Below are 22,629 nucleotides of genomic sequence, written 5' to 3' on the forward strand. Positions count from 1 at the left end.
AAAAATCCTCCCAGCATCCACCCTGTCAAGCCCCCTCACGATCTTATATATTTCAATCAGATCACCTTTCATTCTTCTAAACTCCAATGGGTATAGGCCCAACCTGTTCAACCTTTCTTCATAAGATATTTCCTTTACCCATGGAATCAATTGAGTTACTCACCAGCATCCTACGGGAATAAATAGGTCATTCTCAGGTTGGCAGGCTATGACTAGTGGGGTACAGCAAGGATCAGTGTAATATTTCCAAGTTTGCTGATGACACAAAATTAGGTAGGAATGTGAATTATGAGGAGGATGCATAGAGGTTTCAGGGGGATTTAGACAGGCTAAGTGAGTGGGCAAGAATGTGACAGATGGAATATGTGAAAAAATGTGAAGTTATCCACTTTGGTAGGAAAAACAGAAATGCAAAGTATTTTTTAAATGGTGAGAGATTGGGGAGTGTTGATGTCCAAAGGGACCTGGATGTCTTTGTTTGTGAGTCACTGAAACCTAGCATGCAGGTGCAGCAAACAATTAGGAAAGCAAATGGTATGTTGGCATTTATTGCAAGAGGATTTGATTACAGAAGTAAAGAAGATTTTCTGCAATTGTATAGAGCCTTGGTGAGACTGCACCTGGAGTATTGTGTACAGTTTTGGTCTCCTTACCCAAGGAAGGATATACTGGCCATAGACAGAGTGCAGCAGACTGATTCCGTGGATGGTGGGATTGTCCTATGAAGAGAGAGAGGGGGGAGACTGGGCCTGTATTCTCTAGACTTAAGAAGAATGAAAGGCGATCTTATTGAAACATATGAAACTCTTGTAGGGGCTGACAAGGTAGACGCAGGAAGGATGTTTCCCTTGGCTTGGGGGGGGAGGGGGGTGGTTTTGAACCAAGGGACACAATCTCAGAACATGAGACAGGCCATTTAGGACTGAGATGTGGTGGAAATTCTTCACTCAGAAGGTGGAACCTTTGGAATTCTCTATCCCAAGAGAGCTGTGGAAGCTCAGTCATTGAATATGTTCAAGGCAGAAATCGATAGATTTCTAGATATTAAATATATCAAGGAGTACGGGGATAGTGTGAGAAAATGGCGTTGAGGTAGAAAATCAGCATGATCTAATTGAGTGGTGGAGCAGGCTCAAGGGGCCGAATAGCCTACTCCTGCTCCTATTTCCTATGCTGCTTTTCTGCTCTTCCTGCCAAAATGAATAAGCTCACACATTCTTACATTATACTCCATCTGCCAATTTTTTGCCCACTCACTTAATCTATTTGAGTCCCTCTGTAGACTTGTAACGTCCTTTTGACCACTTACCTTCGTACCTATCTTTATGTCATCAGCAAATTTAGCTGCCATATTTTCAGTCCCGTCACCCAAGTTGGGGTGGGGAATGAAGTGATAAAAAAGTATAAATGTGGAACACGTCCTTAACCCACTGCATATGTGATGATTGCGGCTTTTATGATGGTGGGTTCTGTGCAGTGTGAGTGTCCCGCCTTATATTTGTATCAGGCCCCCACCACATCATTGGAAACCCTATTTAAATTAACAGTTGCCGTATGGATTTCACAGTATTTGGAAAATCTGGCAGTGCCCGGGAGATGGAACCTCCTGTTAGTACCTTTTATAGCATTATTTGTGGGCAAGGAGAAGCAGGAATGCTCCCTGCTCTCACAAGTAATTTTTTGGCCTCCCCAGTGCTGACCACAGCCTCTCTCTTCCTCCTCCTGTCTCCAGCCCCCGATCTCTCGCTCCCCCCCCGCCCCCTGATTGCTTGGGTCCATTCCCAAGGATCCCCAGCTGTGACCTCCTGTCACGGTTTTCCAGCCAGCCTGTCAATTTGTCTGGCTGCTCAGACAGGAAATGGAGAGAAAACATTCCAACGAAATCCAACCATTAAATTCGGCAGGACCTCTGCGTCCCTGGCTTTGCCCCACACCACAGTATGTGCTCCACCCTACCCACCCCATGAATACTGGGGTTTTAAAATCTGACATGCAACATCACCTTCAATATTAAAGAGCAGTGGACAAACATCATGATGCAGTTAAGGTTTTCCTGATACTGTTTGATTTTCCAATTGCATTGCACGAGTATAACAAATAAAGGAAAACAAGGCAGGTCGCAGTGCATGCCTGCAAAGGAACGGCACAGTTGTAGAGCAGCAGAGAAAAACTGGGTGGGTTACCGTACACTCTGACCAATCAACTTTTTGACATGAGCTGTGTACTTGTCTGCCCGGGCCAGACACAGGAAAAGCCCCTTTACATGCTATTCCAAAAATGTTTGGTACGTTCTTATGTTCTAATACATAGAGAACATCTTATCAATCTCATAATACATAAGGCAGATATATAATATACATATATATATTTTATTATATCAGATGCTGCTAAGTATTAATGCAGATAGAATTATTATATGGAATAGTTTGGGAAGTAATGCAATTTCATACAAATGCATTAAAATATTCAGAGGCTAATATTCATACAGCCTAATTTCAAACTGTGGGGTTCCGTTATTGGCATATATGTCTGTAGCTATGAAAACAGGCTAATCACATTGGGTGTCTTAATGGCCTATAGTTAACTCATCAAGTTTATATATATTATACCACATTGTGGAGAAATAAATTTATTGTCAATATTTCCAAATGGTTTCCAAATACACAAAAACTGTCTTTGAATGTATCTTTCTATAGATTGGGCTCAGTTTTCTTTAGTGCTCCATTTACTTAATACCCTGAGGGGAAATTCAACATAATTTCTCCTAAACAACTCCAAAATTTATAATTGACCCATTACCTACAAATATAATGAGCTAGCAGAATATGCATTCTAATTGAAGCCTGACCAGATGATTTGCAATTATAATTCTATTCTCTCAGAAGTACACAACCATCATATTCCCTGGAGTATTTGATTCTTCTCTCTTTTTATTAAAGTCGATAAACTTCAATCATGAAATTAACCAAACATTTGTCTGCTTCTTTGGAAAGGATTAATCAACATTATACTAATCACTTTTGCTGGAAGCTGTTCTGCACACTGTCCAGTGGGGCAAAAAACACATTCCTTCCTGCTTGTGGCTCGTTAATATTTTACTGGTTTTCATCTAGTTCCGTACGAGCACTCCAATTTAAATAAACTCTTTGTAACTGGCACAGTTTAACAATCTATTTATAGAGTTACAGGCATTGATGAAAAAGTTGGAAATTTCTTACTGCAGATTTCTGGCCTTGCACTGATTGCCTTTACCCATTGTATTCACTAAATGCTCTTCTGTGGCATTATCACTGGTATCAGCCTTAGCACAACAATGGTGGCTGCAGGGCACAGAAGAATAGGATCAAAGCACACTGGTAAATTTAGCCACCAGTTCTGCGGGTCCATTTTTTGTTTAATTTCAGATCAATAAAATTAACCAGAGCTGCTTTTAGCTAAAGTAAGATGAAGTTTTACTTCAAACAGCCACCTCCCTTTCCACAGAGCTGAGGTCCTGTGGGCCAGTATCTTGCTTTTCTTAAAAATGTATTCTCAGGAGAGAAGGAATAAGATGGAGAATGTTGCAACAAAGAAATGCATCTTGATGTAAAGCATCTTTTGCTTAATGCGTGGGCAGAATTTTAACCATCTAATTTCCAGCAGCAATTGTTATGCTCCTGTTTAGAAGTGCATAGCCAGACGAGGGTAATTTCTGCATTTCAATCTGCTGGCTACTGGAGGTTATATGAATGTGTTACATGGCTGTGAGGCAAATTTTACCATCTATTCTATTCATAACTACGAGGAAGAATTTCTGGTCTAAAAACTGACAGATGCTATATGACAGGCAGCTAAAGTGGTTGGGGAGATGAGGAGGCAGGAAGTGACACAATCTTATCTATATAGTTAATCTGACCTTCTAGACTCTTTCCCTTTAATAGGGTGAAATAATTATGTATAAGCATAACAAATAAATAATGGTGAGAACTAGGAGTCAAACAAAAGTTAACCGAGGATAAATAAAATGAGACTAAGGCGGCAATGGAGAGACGGATGGGAGAAAACAGCAAGAGGGATCCTTTTTTTTTAAGCTAAATGTAAGAAGACACATTAGCTGGATATAAATAGAGAGTTACACCTGATGAGTGAATTCTTCAGAAATTATGATTATGATCAATGTTCAGATCCACTTAGCTTGGCTCAGAAATCTGCAAAAGAAGTCTCCACAGCAGTCAAAAAAAAAACATAGCTACCAGGTATATGCTACATATAGTATTCTTCCCAGAATAGCAATGTAGGAAGTGAGGAAATTATAGTGAGATTCAAAGTAACATTTTCAGAAAGTTCAAGATCTGCAACTTAAAGATGGAATGCTTTGATATTCAAAAAGAGAGGGCAACATTAATTTGTAAAGTGTGAAACAATTAGCCGAGTAGGGAAAATGATTTTGGATCCTTGCAAAGGAAGCTAGGAACATACAATGAATAATAGATATTATAGCATTGAAGGAGGCCATTTGACCCATTACTTGAATCAGCTCCCCAACTCTAATCCTATTTCACAACTTTTCCTCTAACCTTCTTCCTTTTCAATTATATATATAATTTCCCTTTTTAAAATATGTTACAGATTCTACCTCAGCTACTTATGGCAAAGCGCTTTAATCTTTGAATAACTCTACGTGTGAAAAAAAATGGCCAGGAATTTGAGTGCCTTTTGATGGTGAACTGTTTGCATTCATTATTAACCCTTGGATTTGACCGTAACTTCAGGATTTAGCACAAGAGCAGGTTAACACAGAAATCCTGAAGTTGCAGTTGGTCATTCACTGCTCCACCTTAGTTTGCACTGTGGATCCCTCAACCCACCCCATCAACCACAACTTAAGAACCATACTACTAGAATATAATCCTTTTCATTTCCCCACATAAGATGTACCGTTTTACATTTCTCTCACACCAAAAGATTATAGGGTCATAAGGAAAGGTCAGCACAGATACCTCAACTGGACATTTTTGAGAAGCTAACCAAATTGGTGAACAAGGGTCACAAGATTAAAAAATTTCTGATATCCACATTTTTCTATGAGGTTACATGTTTGGACCTTTAAAGGAATTAAGTTAGTTAGTTGGAATGAAAATTGGCTTAGAAATAAGAAACAACAGGGGATGATAAATGGAAGAGTGGGGGATGGAGAAATCCCGAGCGGGGATGTTCTTAAGGAGAGCAGGTTTAGACTCTTCCTGGTAATACTATTGACAGATTACTTGGAGGAAATTAAATCTTGTGTAATATTATCGAATTCACTGCTGGGAAAAAGACAAGGCAATAATTAGAATGAAAATTGATTAAAAAATGAAAGGTATATGGATGGGTTTAATGGATGGGCTAAGGAACAGGACATGGACTGACACCTAGATAAATGTAGGCTGTACACATTACAAATGGATATTGAAAACATAGGGATGATGCTGACGAGTCTCTAAACTAAGATGAAAACAAAAGGATTTGGGTGTGAATATTCATTACTATACAAGGATCTAATCAATGATAAGCAAGCATTAGTATGCATCTTAAGGCTATCTGTTTGCAAGTGAAAAATGGCTGCATGGAAAAAAAATGTGCACTTCAGGAAGTAGCTGCAGACAGTCACAATTCACTCCAAAAATTAAAGCACTTGTGGTAAAAGGATGATACATCTATGCAAATTAAACATTTTTCTAAGCACAGCACAACCTACAGAGTCTCAATGTACCAACAATGCACTTTTTGGTGAATTTCGTACCTTCAAGGTAAAGATGTCAATGCTGGTAAATGGAACACTCATCTATTTTAGGCCGCCAGTTTTAACATAAGTCACTTGCACTCCCATAGCCATGGAAACAGATATTGTTCATTGTTTTTCATTTTCAATTTCTCAACTTGCTCAGCAGGTTGTCAACACAAATACATCTGTTGTTATTATGGTACAAGAGGGCAGAAGCTATAGGTTTGTGGAAACAGAGAGAAAGAAAGCAAGGCTGTTGTTTCACTCAACCCAGTGCTGCCCATCACTAATAAAGTCACAAGCTTATCAAGCCAAATCTGAGATGAGTGGGGGTGTTTAAACATTCTTGCGTCCAAAACACAGTTAACAGATATTAACATTGAAATTTAAAGAATTTCAAAACAAGGGAGATAAAGAAAGATCCTCAGAAATTGGGAACAGTAAAACAAAACAAAATGCCTGAAGCATGGGATGTACTTATAAGGAAAGGAGTAAATCAGCAGTGTAAGAAATAATGAGAGACTCAGTTGGAAGAATTATAGAATGCACACATTCAAACTTTGGAGAACTACTCTTGTAGAAGCCATAGTGTGTTCCAAATACATGCACTTGGATGAGTTTAAAATTCAAAAAATGAGTGTGCGTATACCTTGAAATGACACATCAGTTAATTTAACATCAATAGTGGGGAAATGCTCAAGACAATTTTGTAGGAAATACTCCGTGACAAATTGAAGGTCTGTCCTAATCAGTATCATAAATACATCTGTGGGGAAGGCGGGCGGCCAATTTAATTTGTCTGCTCCTTTCAGGGAAAATTCAGGATTTTATGGAGGAAATGTTCCCAACAGAACTCTAGTATATGTGCTTTCTAACTATTTAAATTGCATGGCTTTGACATTATTTCCTCCTCTCATGTCTGCATGAAGTACTGTACCCAGCTATGTGGAACTGAAGTTATCTCGCAGGATTGTTCGACAAGTGAGAGAAGACTCACAGTGAATCCATGTGTTAGAAACAATTAATATTGATCACTGCCCTGTGATTTTCCCATATTTGCAATCTGTTTATTTGCTGCTAGTATTGACATGCAAAACATTTCTGGTCAAAGTGGTATCTTTATTGCAAGAGTAGTTCCTTAAATACACAATTTCCAATTTTTCACCAAAGACTTTAACTTCTCACTCTGGAAAAGGCTACATAAAACTGTCCATGTGTAAAAACAGGTCTAGGAATATAAATACAAATTTTGTCAAGAGTCTGACCTTTTGACTTGTTTATAGTCATTGAATCAGAATTGAATTGGGAACTGTTTGCCCCCGACTTGAAAAGGCAGATTTACATCTGAAAGGTTCAATATTATTCCAGGAATGAAAACTCATTATCCTTGAAATCTGCTTGTTATAATTTCGGTATCTAGTAGCAAAGAAAACCACTTAACTATCAATCTTGACAAAATCCTTGTTTAGGATTCAAGTTTCGTAGCAACATTACAACTGCTTCTGAATCTCAGTCTGTATGGTGGTATGTCCATTGGAGTTAGACTGTGTAGAAACTCTGGACAGCACAGACTGTTATCATCCTCTTCCTCTATAGAATCAATGCTGACATTCTTTTCATTCACTTGACAGCTTTTCTAAAACCTTTCCATTCAAATCTAGAGTCTTTCATTTTTAGTGCAAAGAATAACCTTTGAATAACAAGTTGCATCAAATAATTGTCCCTGCTATTTTGCTATACTTAACCAATTCCATCATCTCATCCACCTCTCCCATGCCACTCCTCCCCTTGCTACCTCCATCCAATGCAATTCCATCTTTTCCATTCAATCCATCACCCTCACGCCATCTCTATCCTGCTTGTCATCCTTGTCCATCTCTATCCTGCTTGTCATCCTTGTCCCTCTCATCAATCACATCCCTCAGAGAAGCAATCCTTCCAGCTAGGATCACGTTGTTGTTGGGCTCTCCTTGCACTGTTTTCATTCTCCACCAATCCCCACACCCTGCCACCACTGCAGCACCAATCAGTGACAGCTGCATGTGTATCATATGCTCCAGTAATGTGTGTGCCAGGCACTGCCCCTGCAAATAAACCCACCGACAGTCATGCTCCTTAAGCTGAACAATCAAAACAGTCCAGACAGACAAAGCCTAAGTATTAATGTAGATTGTACACATTTCACTTAATAGCCACATGGTTGTTCTTTCCCCTGAAGATGTGTGAATTGTATGCCTAGTTTCTGGGAGACTACCTTGACAATGACAACGTTAACATAGTAAAATGTCCCAAGGTGCTTCACAGAAGTGTAAGCTAATATCCTTGTTTGATTGGCTGTAATGTGAAATACAGCAGGAAAAATAAGACACGTTTTTTAAAAATTCATTTATGGGATGTGGATGTCGTTGGCTAGGCCCATCCCTAACTGCCCTAGGGAAGGTGATGGTGAGCTGTTTCTTTGAACCACCGTAGTCCCTGTGATGTAGGTACATCTGTTAGGAAGGAAGTTCCAGGATTTTGACCAAGCGACGGTGAAGGAACAGCGATATATTTCCAAGTTAGGATGGTGAGTGGCTTGGAGGGGAACTTCCAAATGGTGGTTTTCCATGTATCTGCTGCCCTTGTCCTTCTAGATGATAGCGGTCATACGTTTGGAAGTTGCTGCCTAAGGAGCCTTGGTGAGTTTCTGCAGTGCATCTTGTAGATGGTACACACTGCTGCCACTGTTCGTTAGTGGTGGAGGGAATGAATGTTTGTGGATGTGGTACCAATCAAGCGGGCTGCTTTGTCCTGCATGGTGTCAAGCTTGTTGAGTTTTGTTGGAATTGCACTCATCCAGGCAAGTGGGGAGTGTTCCATCACACTCCTGACTTGTGCCTTGTAAATGGCGGACAGGTTTTGGGGAGTCAGGAAGTGATTTACTCACTGTAGGATTCTTAGCCTCTGACCTGTTCTTGTAGCTACAGTATTTATATGGCTAGTCCAGTTCAGATTCTGGTCAATGGTAATCCCCAAAATGTTGATAGTGGGGAATTCAGCAATGTTAATGCCATTAAACGTCAAAGGGTGATTGTTAGATTCTCTCTTGTTGGAGATGGTCATTGCCTAGCACTTGTATGGTGCAAATGTCACTTGTCAGCCTAAGCCTGGATATTGTCCAGGTCTTGCTGCATTTGTACATGGACGACTTCAGTATCCGAGGAATCGCAAATGAATTGAACATCATGCAATCATCAGCAAACATTTCTGACCTTACAATGGAGGGAAGGTCATTGCTGAAGCAGCTGAAGATGGTTGGGCCGAGGACATCACCCTGAGGCACTCCTGCAGTGATGCCCTGGAACTGAGATGATTGACCTCCAGCAACCACAATCATGTTCCTTTGTGCTAGGTATGACTCCAACCAGTGGAGGGTTTTCCCCCTGATTCCCATTGACTTCAGTTTTGCTAGGACTCCTTGATGCCACATTCAGTCAAATGCTGTCTTGATGTCAAGGGCAGTCACTCTCACCTTACCTCTGGAGTTCAGCTCTTTTATCCATGTTTGAACCAAGGCTGTAATGAGGTCAGGAGCTGATTGGCCCTGGCGGAACCCAAACTGAGCATCAGTGAGCAGGCTATTGCTAAGCAAGTGCCATTTGATAACAGTGATGATCGAGAGTAGACTGATGAGGTGGTAATTGGCAAGTGAGATTTGTCCTGCTTTTTGTGTACAGGACATTCCTGGGCAATTTTCCACATCGCCAGGCAGGTGTAACAAAATGATTGGGTTCCATGATAAATAATGGATAGGATTTGGACATGATTATTGACCATTTCTTGAAAATATCCAGTTATCATTACTAACAGAGTTAATCAAATATTTGGATAATTTTCAAATGCATATAAAACTCATTGGAAGCAATATTGTGCACATGTCTGGGCTTCCTTTGATCAATGCACTGAAAAAGAATCAGAGTAGACTGTCCAGAATGACTCTTTGGTTTTATACCACAAAGTGAGACTCAACATGCTTTTATTGGAGAAAATTAGATTAAACATAAGATTCAGGTCTTCAAATGGATACACATATGGATCAAAAATCTAATAAGAAATAGCCAGCAAGGATTTACAAAATGTGGGACAGAATCTTCAACTGTTACCCATATTGTAATAAATTTATAAGAAACAGGCAATGTGGATTTGCAAGAGGAAGATTCTGTCTGACCTTCTGAACCTCTCTGTGGAAATTACAGTTCATGCAGATGATGGAATTTGCTGTGCCCAGTTTATATGGTCTTTGTCAATACTATTGGCAAAGTCTCACATGAAAGGCTCCTTATTAAATTAAAAACCATGGGAATCTAGACTGGAATAGGGGACAGAACAAGAGGTCGGTTACAAAAGTAGCAAACTGAAAGAAGTCATGAGAGGCACAGGGGGAATTTTAACCTGGAGAGCATAAGTTTGTGTGCAGGAGTGAGGTAAAAACTTTGAAATATGGAAGCACATGGGAATCTGGCTCCAACTACCGTGTTTAACTGGAATCTGTCAGATTTCTTGTTTTCAATCCCCACGACAGAAGCAGGCTGATTGTTGACGTATACTAAGTGCTCAAATGAAATGATACTTCAACTGACTTTCAAATTTAATGGCACATCCATGGGTTTCCATGTGTTGTAACCAGTGAAAACAAGGTCAGAATACAAGATGACTGAGGGGCTGATTCAAACTCATGGAAATGCTGCACTAAATCTTCAGTCCTTACAACTCCTTACTTAACTACTGGTGAGTACTTTTGCTGAAAGTTTCCTTTATACACTCAAGAGGTTGTTCTGAATCACATCAGGATGAGTGGCGCTTTGGTTGCCTTAGATTGATATCTAGGCAAAACGCAATATGACCAGCACATGAGCATCAATAACAGCCTGCTGCTCAGAAACCTGTAACGGCATATCGGAGAGGGGAGCAGCAAAGGGGTGCAGTTTTCAGGAGACACTATCTGAAATACAGGCTGCACAGGGTGAATTTCCTTGACATGTCAGAGCAGCAGTGACTCAGGGGATTCAGCTTGTCATGTCACCTTGTGGCAACCAGCTGCAACCTAATAAAATACCTGCTACCTGCTGGTCTGTGATGATGTCAGTCAAAATGAGTGGGTGTTCGGGACTGCATCTCTGGCTGACTTCCCACAGGTTCAGGGTGTCGACTGCCCACACATGGTAATCCAGGCATCCAAGATCAACCAGGGGTATTCGTCAACTCTGCAAGGGCTTCCACTTTATTTATGTGCAGCTGGTGTGAAACTACAAAAAGATATTTTTGTAGGCGTGCAGAAGATTCCTGGGGAGTTGCCATGTTCCTTTCATCCTGGGAAAGCACACTTAAGCAGTAGACGCGAAGAGTCAAGGGATGCCTAATTCAAACCTGGCCGATGACAGCTGTCTGAAATCTGACCAGTGAATCACCACTAGAAGTACAATCGAACAAGGAATCAGCATGTTGAAGATGTGATTCCACTGCCTGGACAGATTAGGAGATGCCCTTCTTTAACCATCAGGGTGGGTATCCAGAGAGTGGAGCTATGGTTCAGTGGGTAGCACTCTTGTCTCAGTGAGAAGGTCGTGCATGGGTCCAGGTCCTACTCCAGGGATTTAAGCACAAAAGTCTGGAAGGCAGCTCACCACCGCCTTCTCAAGGGCAATTAGAGATGGGCAATAACTGCTGGCCTCGCCAAAGGCTCCCACATACCATGATCGAATACAAAAAATATGAATGGGGATGGAGAAGAGCCATCAACTAATATTATGGCGACCCCATGTAACATGGGGAAAAGGAGAGAGAATGGGATAATAGGGGATACAACACCACTTTTAAAGTTAAAGTTGCTGTATTTGTGCAGTAAATACAAACTAAACCTGCCATAGATATTGAGAGAGACACTGTGTCCGACTAGGAGGGCCAATGCCTCCAGCATTGCGATGGATCAGAATTTGATGTCCATTTTGCCTAGCACGGACCTGCCATTTGTCATGTCTTATTGATTGACTCATAGCTGATGACAGAAGCAATGTAGCAACTAAAAACAAGGCAAGTGGCTGGGAAACTGCCAATGTGAGGGACTGCTGAGGACTTAGGAAAACAAACAATTCTGAATGACTGTTGGGAGAACCTAACAATAAAGTAATAATGGATGTTGTGGCTGCTTGAATGTCACCATATTATTTATAATGCACGTAGGTTTCATTTTTGTACTTACCACATGTATACTTTCCTGGTTGAGCTCATCATCTGGGTTTACGCCCACCCTGTTACACAAAGAAAATGACGAGAATCAGTGAAGGGACCACTTAGTGATCTACAGCCTTCTATGCCTGTGCCTTCATTGCAGCATCCCTTAAACCTGACCCCAAGTGCGAGCTTTCAAATTCTTTTGTGATTTTGTGACTACTTTTACACAGTGAAGAATTTGGCTCCATTTGCTTAATCAAATGCATTTTTCCCCTCATCTTTCGCTGTCAGCAGAAGGATGAAGCTGTCATGGAAATATTGGGTTTCTGACTAATCACTTTGGAAATACTGGAGCCTTAAACAGACTGATCATCATTATTTCAGGGAAAAGCATCAATGTTTAAAATGGGAATCACATGACCAAAATTTGTACCGAGATAGGAGTATTGTTTGAAGCATCAATAATTATGTGGCAGCAAATATGATGCTCCTTGACCGATTATTTTTGAAGTAACCCGTGCTGAGAACTTTACCCGCATTAAAAAATCCTCAACATAGCAACACCACCCCTTATATTCTGCATTTATACAACAGCACTGCCACTTAATCATTTCCTTTCACCTGCAACGTCCACGGTGCAGAAAGATCACAAGAACAGAGTCCTACAACCTTCTGGGATCTCTGTGCTCCTCTAATTCTGGCCTGTTGAGCATCTCTGATTCCAACTGCTTCACCTTTGGTGGCTGTGCCTTCAGCTGCTAAAGCTCTAGACTCTGGAATTCATGCCCTCAACCTCTCTTTCCTCCTTTAAGACGTTCCTTAAAACCTACCTCTCTGGCCAATCTTTTGGTCACCTGATCAGCTAATGTCTCCTTATGTGGCTCAGTGTCCCAAACTTTGTTTGATAATGCTCCTGTGAAGAGCCCTGGGACATTTTGCTATATGTTAAAGGTGCTATATAAATGCAACTTGTTACTGTTTCACTGTTATCCTTGAATAACAATACATGGATAATCTTATTTCTTTGTTGCCAAAAGCACTCTGTTCAACAAAGTGAACCAGTTGAATATTAAAGTAACAACACTGTATTCACCATTTCAAGTAGAGGTGTGTCTCTATTATAAACGAGGAATAAGGGACCTTGGCTGCAACTGGGATGCCTTACAACATTACATCTTCAGAAACATGACAGATGTTCATGTTTTAGAAAACAGACCTTTCTTGCAGAGATGCAATATTATTTGACAGCATCAGCACATTTGGCCAGGATTTTGTTGTATTAATAATTGAGTTGTCAATTTACTCTTATTACTGAGTAAAACTGACAGCATCTTCTGCCATCTGCACGTGTGGTTAAACGCAGAAATCCAGATGTTGCTATCAGTGACACCCTGTTCCTCCATAGGCTGTGACATTGCAGGCCTTGCTAATGGAATCTGAAAAGATCAGTGTCACGGCATGAACTTAAGCTAATTACTCACTGTCACCACAACTGAAGATTTATGGAAATATAAGTCTTGTTCAATCAGGAGTAACTGAGATTTTAACAAGCGTTGTTCACCTACTGCTGAACAACCTCTCTAGCCCTGAAAAATATTTCACAAGTTGAAGTCTCATTTCTCAGAAGAAAATTGTTTCAGATTTTGAAAATAAAATTAAAATTAAAGAAATTCTATTTTTATATAGTTTTTGCTTTGCTCGTTTAAATGAATGTAATTTATTTTTCTTGTTTTGTTCATTTCCTACTTTGCTGTCCATGAGGATGTTTTAATCTGATTGGTTGTAAAGCTTTACTGCTTTCCATGCTCACAGCTGCCACAGTTCTTTTGTAGAGGGCGTTGAATTCAAAGCGACACTGGAAGACTGGAAACCTGCGCTGACAAGTCTGCTAAAATTCTGTAGGCAGCTGTATGCGAGGTGAATGGCGAAACTGCCCCTTCGCTGCTGTGAGGAAAATTCAGGCCAGAGTCTTGGTGAGAGCCCCATTCATGCCTTAATTCCTATTACTGCTTTTGCATTAATTCACTGGAAACCATCTGTACATGAGTACCGAGAGCATGTAGTGGTGTGTATGCTCGATTCAAACTGCCCAAAAATATTTTCCACTCTTCTGGAAGACAAAAGGGGTGAACTTAAAACTTTAGTGAGGGTGGAAAATTGACAACAGTGAATCAGCGGCCCATTGCACACTCTGCCCAATTTTCCCATGTTCTTTATCCACGGATAGGTCTACGTGCTCTTACTACTACTTCTTCAATGCCTAAGGACTGAGCCTGGCCCTTTCATAGTCAGTATGGCTCCTTATCAGACTGGCCAGATCCTTTTACCAACTAAAGGTATCTGCTTGGCTCAGTAATAGCCCTCTCATCTCTGAATCAGAAGGTTGTAAGGACCATAGGAACATAGGAAATAGGAGCAGGAGTTGGCCATTTGGCCTATCGAGCCTGCTCTACCGTTCAAACATAACATGGCTGGTCATCTACCTCTATGCCATTTTTCCCCACTATTGCCACATCCCTTGATGTCATTAGTATCCAGAAATCTATTGATTTCTGTCTTGAACATGCTCAATGATTGAGCTTTCACAGACCTTTGGGGTAGGGATTTACTACGTGAAGAAATTCCTCCTTACCTCAGTCTTAAATGGCCTGCCCCTTATCCTGAGACTGTGTCCCCTGGTTCTAGACTCACCAGCCAGGGGAAACATCCTATCCACATTTACCCTGTCACACCCTGTAAGAATTTTGTAAGTTTCAATGAGATCTCCTCTCTTCTTCGAAACTCGAGAGAATACGGGCTCAGTTTCCCCAATCTCTCATTATGGGAAAATCCTGCCATCCTAGGGATTAGTCTGGTGAACCTTTGTTGCACTTAGTCTATGGCAAGTACATCTTTCCTTAGATAAGGAGACCAAAACTGTACACAATACTCGAGGTGGGGTCTCACCAAGGCTCTATACAGTTGCAGCGGGGCATCTTTACTCCTGCATTCAAATCCCCTTGCAATGAAGGCCAACATATCATTTGCCTTCCTAATCGCTTGCTGCACCTGCATGCTAGTTTTTAGTGACTCATTAACAATGACACCCATGTTCCTTTGGACATCCACACTTCCAACCTCTCACTTTCGCAGCCACATCACCCAACCAAATTATGGGACAAGGCGGTGCACAACTGGAGGCAACAGGATCTAACGAGAGGGGGGCATGCCTGCATGTCCTGACCCCCATGGAGGAGACGGTGCTCGCCATTATTCAGTCGCCTATTGCTGACACTTTGGTCTGCAGAGGTGTTGAAACCATTGAAGTTGATGGTAGCATATCTAGTCCTCATTGTCACATCCCACTTCCCCCTCATCCCACACTCTCTTCTGATTTACAAGCTGCAGATGGTGTAAGCATGCGCCACCCCACCCCACCTCCTCCCCCCTGCACAATTCATACGGCTGCTTGTCTTTCATTGTGCACCGGATCAGCTATGTGATCAGCAGATAGAACTTGTCACCCAGAAGCCACCTTTTGGTTTGCCATGGTGGCTCAAATGCTGCTGGCACAGCAGAGTGCTTCAGAGTGAAGACATCATGACTGCTGCCAGGATAGTGGACATTGATTTGCAAGATTCACTGTGTATGGTTGCACAACAGCTGGACAGTAAAGGAGTAGAATTCTTTTTGGTTCCAGTATATGGCAGAGTCGACATGCAGTGTCCTCAAAGTGATGTGCATGCAGTTAATGGTTCCCTGCGCCACGGGAAAGTCTGCAATACTAGCAGAGCCACTCTCTACCTGCTCACTCTACCAGCTTTTCTCTTGCAAGAGTGATTGAAACATAGTTAGCTCTCAATGAATGGAGAGCCTCCGTAATCTCCCTTATGCAACAGTGGACAGCAAATTGCAAGATGCTCCAGCCTGGAAGAAGCCAGATGCATAAAGGTTCACCACCACAGTCACGTTGACGGCCACTAGCAATGCTGTCCTTGCCCTGCTCTGAGGTTCCAGTTGTGTTTGCAGCAGGTGGCAGATTTCAGTGACATTGTCCTTTTTATGTAAGAGTAGGTATCTCCTTTGTCACAATTCAGATAGCCAACTAGCGAAGGATAGAACTGGAGCCTGATCTTTACACTCTTTATTTACAGAGAGACACATTACAAACATACACCTCCAAGCCCAGCAACCATAGTTTCAGTCTGTTCCTGTATATAGGAGCATTAATGAATCCCCAGTTAATGTCCACTGTATGGATGCAATTGAACACCCAATTAATATATAAATAACATCTCACATTGTTCCTTGCTGAGGTTCGGGGAAGTGAATTACCTCCTGAACACCGTGTGCAGATATGTTATCCTACTCGGAGTCTTTCTCCCACTCCTCCTCCTCTCTCTTCCAGTAGTTTAGTTCAAGTTCTGCAGTATGGACCTGAGCACAGAATCTGGGCTGACACTCCAACACAACACTCCAAACTGTTGGAGGTGCCACCTTTTGGATGATACGTTAAGCCAGGGGCCCATCTCCTTCTCAGGGGGACGTAAAGATCCCATGATACCGCTTTGAAGAGCAGCAAGGGAGTACTCGCTGGTATCCTGGCCAACATTTACCCCTTAGCCAAAATCACCAAAACAGATTATCTGGTTATTATCATATTGCTATTTTTAGGACCTTGCTGTGCATAAATTGGCTGCCATGTTTCCAACATTACAACAGGGGGAACGCCTCAAGAAAATTGTACTTCACTAGTGGTAAAAGCACTTTGCAATATCCTAAAGTCATGAATGAGGCTATATAAATGTCACTTCTTTTCTTCTGTAAGCAACTGGGGTTAATTTACTCTGCCTTAAAATGAAACGTGTGCATTCTAAGAGTTTTTATATTGTAAAGACAATTTCTCTTCTGCTACGATTGGATGTTTGGAGACTATTTTTATCCTAAACGAATAAATCTGAACTAGTTTGTAAATTAGCTTGGAAGATGCCGACATTTTTTCTCTGACAAGACACATTTGCAAGTTGCTGAGGAATTTAATTAAGGACCACAGCATATTTACAGACTGAAAAGCTGCTGACACTGTAGGCACAAGAAGTATCTGAAAAGAAAAGATGCTATCAGCATTTCTACTGGAGTTTTATATTCAGACACTGCATCAGCAACTGAGCAGAGCAAAAGTGACGGCCACAAGCCAAAGCTAACTCTTGTTCTTGATGCGCGTGCTTTCCCTACTTTGTGCACATTGTGCATCAGGTGTTAACCTACCTTCAGTTCTACATATAAACAACTAACACTTCTTCAAACATTAGAAGACAATAAAGAGTGAGCACAAAGCAGGAGAGAAAGACTTTGAAAGCCATGGTCAAGGTGAAGAGTCTTTGTTGGCTTTTGAAACAAAAAAAAGGAAAGTGACATGGTGCAGGCTGTTGAGAGAGGGAGTTTGAGGGCAAGGAATACATTAGCAGGAGATGGTGCTAAAACGGAAAGAGCAATTTAGCGTCAAGGGAATTAGGAGTGTGTGCAAAGACATGCAGCTGAAAGAAATCACAGCAGTAGGATGGCGGGGAGGTGGGGGCGGGTGCAAGGCCTAGATGAGATCTGAAAATGTGGAAAAGGATTTTTCTGATATGACAGCACTTTCCCTCTGGACACTGCAGGTGGTATTTAATGGAGGCAATGGGGGTCTCACTTGCTGGCCGGAGAGATGGCAAGAGCCCCACATCGCCCCTTCTAAGGAAGGCCTGCCATTTTAAGTGCCACTCAATTGTACAACCACAGGCCTTCCCCCAGGATCAAAGACCCTGGGAGCAGGAGTCTTACCTGCTGGACAATTAGAGGCTGGACAATTAGAGGCTGGCTACTCTATTGAACAGAAGTGCCACCAGGAAGGTGGTGGCTGCTGCCAGAACACCACCCAACTGAGGCCCAATATTGCGTGGTTGGGGGAGGGAGGTTGCTCTCAGCAGGCACCACAGTTCCTGATGCCAGGTCCATCAATCGGGCACCGAGAGCCTTTGAACGAGGGACCCACCCCCACCGAGCCTGCAAGTAAACTTGCATTGGTTTGTGGGTCACGCTCCCCACCTGCTACTGGGTTAATATCAGCGGCAGTGGGATGGGGGCCTTAAATGGGTGGAAACTCGTCATGGGGGAGGGCATTAAATTCCACCCTACGTATGCATTACTGAACCAATTCAATTGTATTGGTGTGCAATTTTCAACTGCTGGTTACCTATTTCAAATCTGCAAACTGGACAGCTGATAACTGAAAATCAGGGGAAGCGCCTCATTGGCTCCAGTGATGTCAAAGGTCCGTTTGAAGAAATATTCAAGTGGGTCCAGGAATAGGTGAGTTGCCCGCCCTGACTGAAGCAGCCAGCTTAAATTCTGAAAATCAGAGTCTCATGCTGATCTAGACTGTGACATGCATGTATTGATCAGTAAAGTGTGTGTGTTGCACAAGTTCTGCCCAGTTGCACGTGGTGTTAAATGGCATCTCTTAAAGGCTCAAAAAATGGTACTGAAAGCTTCCAACGTTTCTATTGGTGGGTCCAGGAGCTCACCCACCTGATAACCTCCAACCTCTCCCCAGGCCCAAGCTGCTGTTCGGGTTAACATGCAGCCCCTGTAGCTGCAGCTCGTCGCTGGCATTTTAATGAGGCCCGAAGCTCACACCAGCATGAACAGCTCTACTTGAATATCAACCCTTGGCTGTTCAATGACAGGAGTGCCCCATTTACGAAATGATCCAAGTCTATTCTTGGTATCCTGCAAGATGACAGCTGTAACACATTTGGCCGATTCCCACTTGGACGTTTTGCGGTCAAGCTTTTGGGGGGCAGGCCAGTCAACACATGCATCTGGTTTCTTACTCAGCAACCATTCCATTTCTGCAGACATTTGAGAGTTTTCTCACTCTTTGAAAACTCCCTAATTGATGTTATGGGTACTGATTATTTCAAGTAGAGGACAAAAAAAAACGTACAAGCTATTTGTTTTGACAGAGATTGATCACAAGCAGATAAACTAAATAAGATATCTGTATATGAGGCAGGGCCACATTTGTACACCTTAGTTTCCTGACTAGAATCGTTATAGTTTGTTAGCTTCTTTTTCCTCCCCACAATAATGATCTCCACTTCCAAACAGCTGACTCCCAAAACTGTGGCCTCTAACCTTCTGGGAACTTGTTCAAAAATTTCAGTAAATTAGAGGTTAGCTACTCTCGTGGTGCATCACGTTAATGCTGCATTACCTTGTGACAAAAATATTAAAGTGTGTGGGTTTTTCTGCAGTTTCTAACCAACATTAGTGAATGAATAAAAGAACAGCTTATCTGAATGCCTAACAGTTCTTTAAAAAGCCGCATTAATTATGTTAGAGCAGCAGGGTACCTCTATTATTTAAACAGGCAATGGCATTTGACACCAGCTTAGGAAAAGGGGAAAAAGAACAAAAAAAAAGGTTGATTGAATTTATTATCGCAACACAATTTTTGACTGTGATTGGTTGGGCGGGGGGGTTGTGGGGTGGGGGGAGGGGGGTGCGGGATTCCATTTCCTCCCTTTATTTGTCTTCAAAAAAAAAAAGCATGTTTTATGTCTTGCTTTTCATAGGAACAGGAGGCAGCCATGCCGTCCCTACAGCCTGCTGTGTTATTCAGTCAAAAATGGCTGACCTGTACCTCAACTCCATTTATCTGTCTCACCTCCATTTCCCTTCGCGCTCTTACAAAAATCTATCAAGCTCAGTCTTCCAATTATCTCAACGTCCACAGGAAGGGGCAGAATTTCACGTTTTTACCATCTTTAGGACTACACGCAAAAGGGATTGAACAATTTTTCCAAAGCAATGACGTAGAAGTTGGGAGAAAGCCATACTAAAACTGTGCAGGCCTCTGGTCTATACTTTGTGTACTATGTCCACACCGGTCACAGAGACACAATATAGCCTTGGAAGCTCCAGAAGAGCCACTAGGCACATCCTGCATGAGAAGGTTTAATCGTGAGGGAGGGATAAAAAAAAACGTAAGAATTGTGGGGTTTTTTAAATCCTTGATGCAAAGGGAATCTCATATACAAATAATATTATAAACAGTATTGAAAAGACAAATCAGGGACACAACTTTTAAGTTAAGTACCACAATGGGGCCACAGGCTCAAGCTGACAAGGGCAAACTCAGAACCGATGTATGGAAATGCTTCTTCACAGAAAGAGCCAAATTAATTGGGCTTCAGGGTGGGGTAGGTCGGGGCAAGTAGAAACCATGAAATTATTCAAAAGCTACTGCACCCTTTGAAGAGCGGGTCATAAGGGGCAGATTTTTCTCTTACTGCACTTGGGTGTAAAGGATTGTCAGGGTGCAGCCTGTGGGAAACATCAAAGGAGAAGATTAATCATGTACAATGCAGCCCATCCAATTCCTTATTGTGGATTATGATTCACCTTGCTTGATTTTCATCTATGTGCTGCAGCCAGGAGATTCTTCATGTCCAAGTGTAACAAGATGAAAATCTGACCCAAGTTCTTGCCCAGATGGAAAATCAAAATGCTTTTTGTATCTACGTCTTGTGATCTTGTGAATGACACTGGTGTACCAGGTAAAGTGATGAGCCTAAACATTCCACCCTTTAGATATAGCATCCTTTATGTGGGGAACAGGAACCTGAAGCAGGACCAAAAATCTATGCTCATTAAGTCGCCAAATTAAAACAAACTGAAGCACCATTATTTCTCCATCATTTGTCAAGTACTATCCATTCTCTAGAGGCTAACAATGTATTTATTTTTTGACTCTACTTTCCATTTAACATCAAAATATTTAAATTATTGCATTTACAATCTATTTCTGCTCACAACAAACTTCTTCTCAATTAATCACTGCCCTCAAGAATCCACATGCTTGATGTAATTTCTTGCTATGATGTTATATTAAAAAAGGGGCTACTGGACAGTGAAAGAGCTATCTGAACCCGACAATACTTTTCATTGACCTGTATAACAAACAACATAAATGGGGGTTTGCTTTAACTATTAACAGTAACAACCTGGGCTTGTGTAAGCAAATACAGAACAGGGAGTAGCTACAATCGATAACCTCCAAAGCAGGGATACAAACCTTCTTCCCCAAAGGTTCCCTGAGGCATTGTAATCTGTTCATCTTGTCTATTTATGTATCCAAGTATATATGTTATAAATGTCTGTTTGTCTTGTAAAATGTTCACTCGAGAAGGGTAAAGATGGATTTAAACAGGCTGGTAGGAGCATGGATCTTTGTAAAGATTAGGGCTCTTGCTAGAATTAAGAATTAATATGAGAGGTATGCTTAGAGAAGGCAGTGGATCATTTTTACTTTTATCGTTTGCCAGATCACATTGTACTGTTACAGGGTTTAACGGTTATAAAATAAAAACAGGATCATGCTTAGATTAGTGTCATCACTCAACTGATCATCCAACATTACCCCTTCATCCGCACACACTGAATTCAAAACCCTAATATCTACCATTTAAACCCTAAATAAACCAGGCCTGATAGTGTTCTCTCAAAGACTAAATAAACCAGTTCTGGTAATATCCTCACTAAATAAATAAATGTCCTCAGTGAACCAATCCTGATAATATCCCCATACATCCTGAACAAAATAACTGATATCCCATCAACTCCTAAACAAACAGGGCCTGATAATCCCTTACATGTGCTGAGTAAATCAATCCCTCTAACCTCTTTATGTAGCTTGAGTAAACAGGGCCTGATAAACCTTCACATAAAATGAGTTATTCAACCCTGCTAATCTCTGCATACACCCTGCATAAACCAATCCAGATAATCCCTTTAAAAACACAGAATGAACCAGTCCAAATAATTTACTCACTCAAACTGAATATATCAGACCAGAAAATCCCCCCATTTATGCTAAAATAGGCTTGATAATCCCCTCATAGATTGAAAAGTATACTTGATAATCCCCTCACATATGCTAAATAACACAACATAACATCCCCTCACAACATAATTCAATCTCGAGAGTCCCATGCAACTCTCTTCATTGTGATCACCATGGGATTAGAGTGGAAACCTAACGAAGGAGAAGAAATGTATTGTTTTGAACAGGAGAAGAAAATAAAACACAGAATGGATGAAAGAAGAGCCACGACTTCATTTGACAGGATTGTTAATTATTATGGAGCATAATAATAGTGGTGAGAATGTGTAACTCACTGCGATATGGAATGGTTGAAGCAAATAGAACCCAACACATTTAAGGGACATGCATGTTGGGGTAAGGGAATAGGGAAGCAGGGTAAAGGAGTAGTATAAGAATCATGTGATGCATAATTACTAGTATCAGCCAGTTGTGGTAAAAGAACGTAGGAACATAAGAACAAGGAGCAACAGTAGACCATACGGCTGCTTGAGCCTGTTCTGCTACTCAGCATGATCTGCCTCAGCTCCACATATCCCGCCTGCATCCCACAACCCTCAATTCCCCGAGAAAGCAAAAAAATCTGCCTATCCCTGCCTTAAATATAATCAACGGCGGAGCATCCTCAACCACTCTAACTGCCAGAGGTAGAGAATTCCGAAGACTCAAAGCCCTCTGAGTGAAGAAACTTCTCCTCATCTCAATCCTAGGACAGTGAGACAGTGCCTGTGTTCTAGATTCCCCAGTCATTGGAAACAATCTCTGA

General features: G+C 41.5%; 1 protein-coding gene across 1 annotated transcript in view; it reads right to left on the bottom strand.

Moving 5' to 3' along the window:
• Positions 1-22,629, bottom strand: part of LOC144693957 (sodium/hydrogen exchanger 9-like) — a 364,072-nt gene that overhangs the window by 84,678 nt on the left and 256,765 nt on the right. The window contains exon 13 of the mRNA XM_078564226.1: positions 11,985-12,033. Within this exon, the coding sequence (XP_078420352.1) occupies positions 11,985-12,033 (49 nt within the window). The remainder of the gene's footprint in view (positions 1-11,984; positions 12,034-22,629) is intronic.

The sequence above is a fragment of the Cetorhinus maximus genome, chromosome 19 (genome assembly GCF_964194155.1).
Source record: "Cetorhinus maximus chromosome 19, sCetMax3.hap1.1, whole genome shotgun sequence".
NCBI classification, from domain to species: domain Eukaryota; kingdom Metazoa; phylum Chordata; class Chondrichthyes; order Lamniformes; family Cetorhinidae; genus Cetorhinus; species Cetorhinus maximus.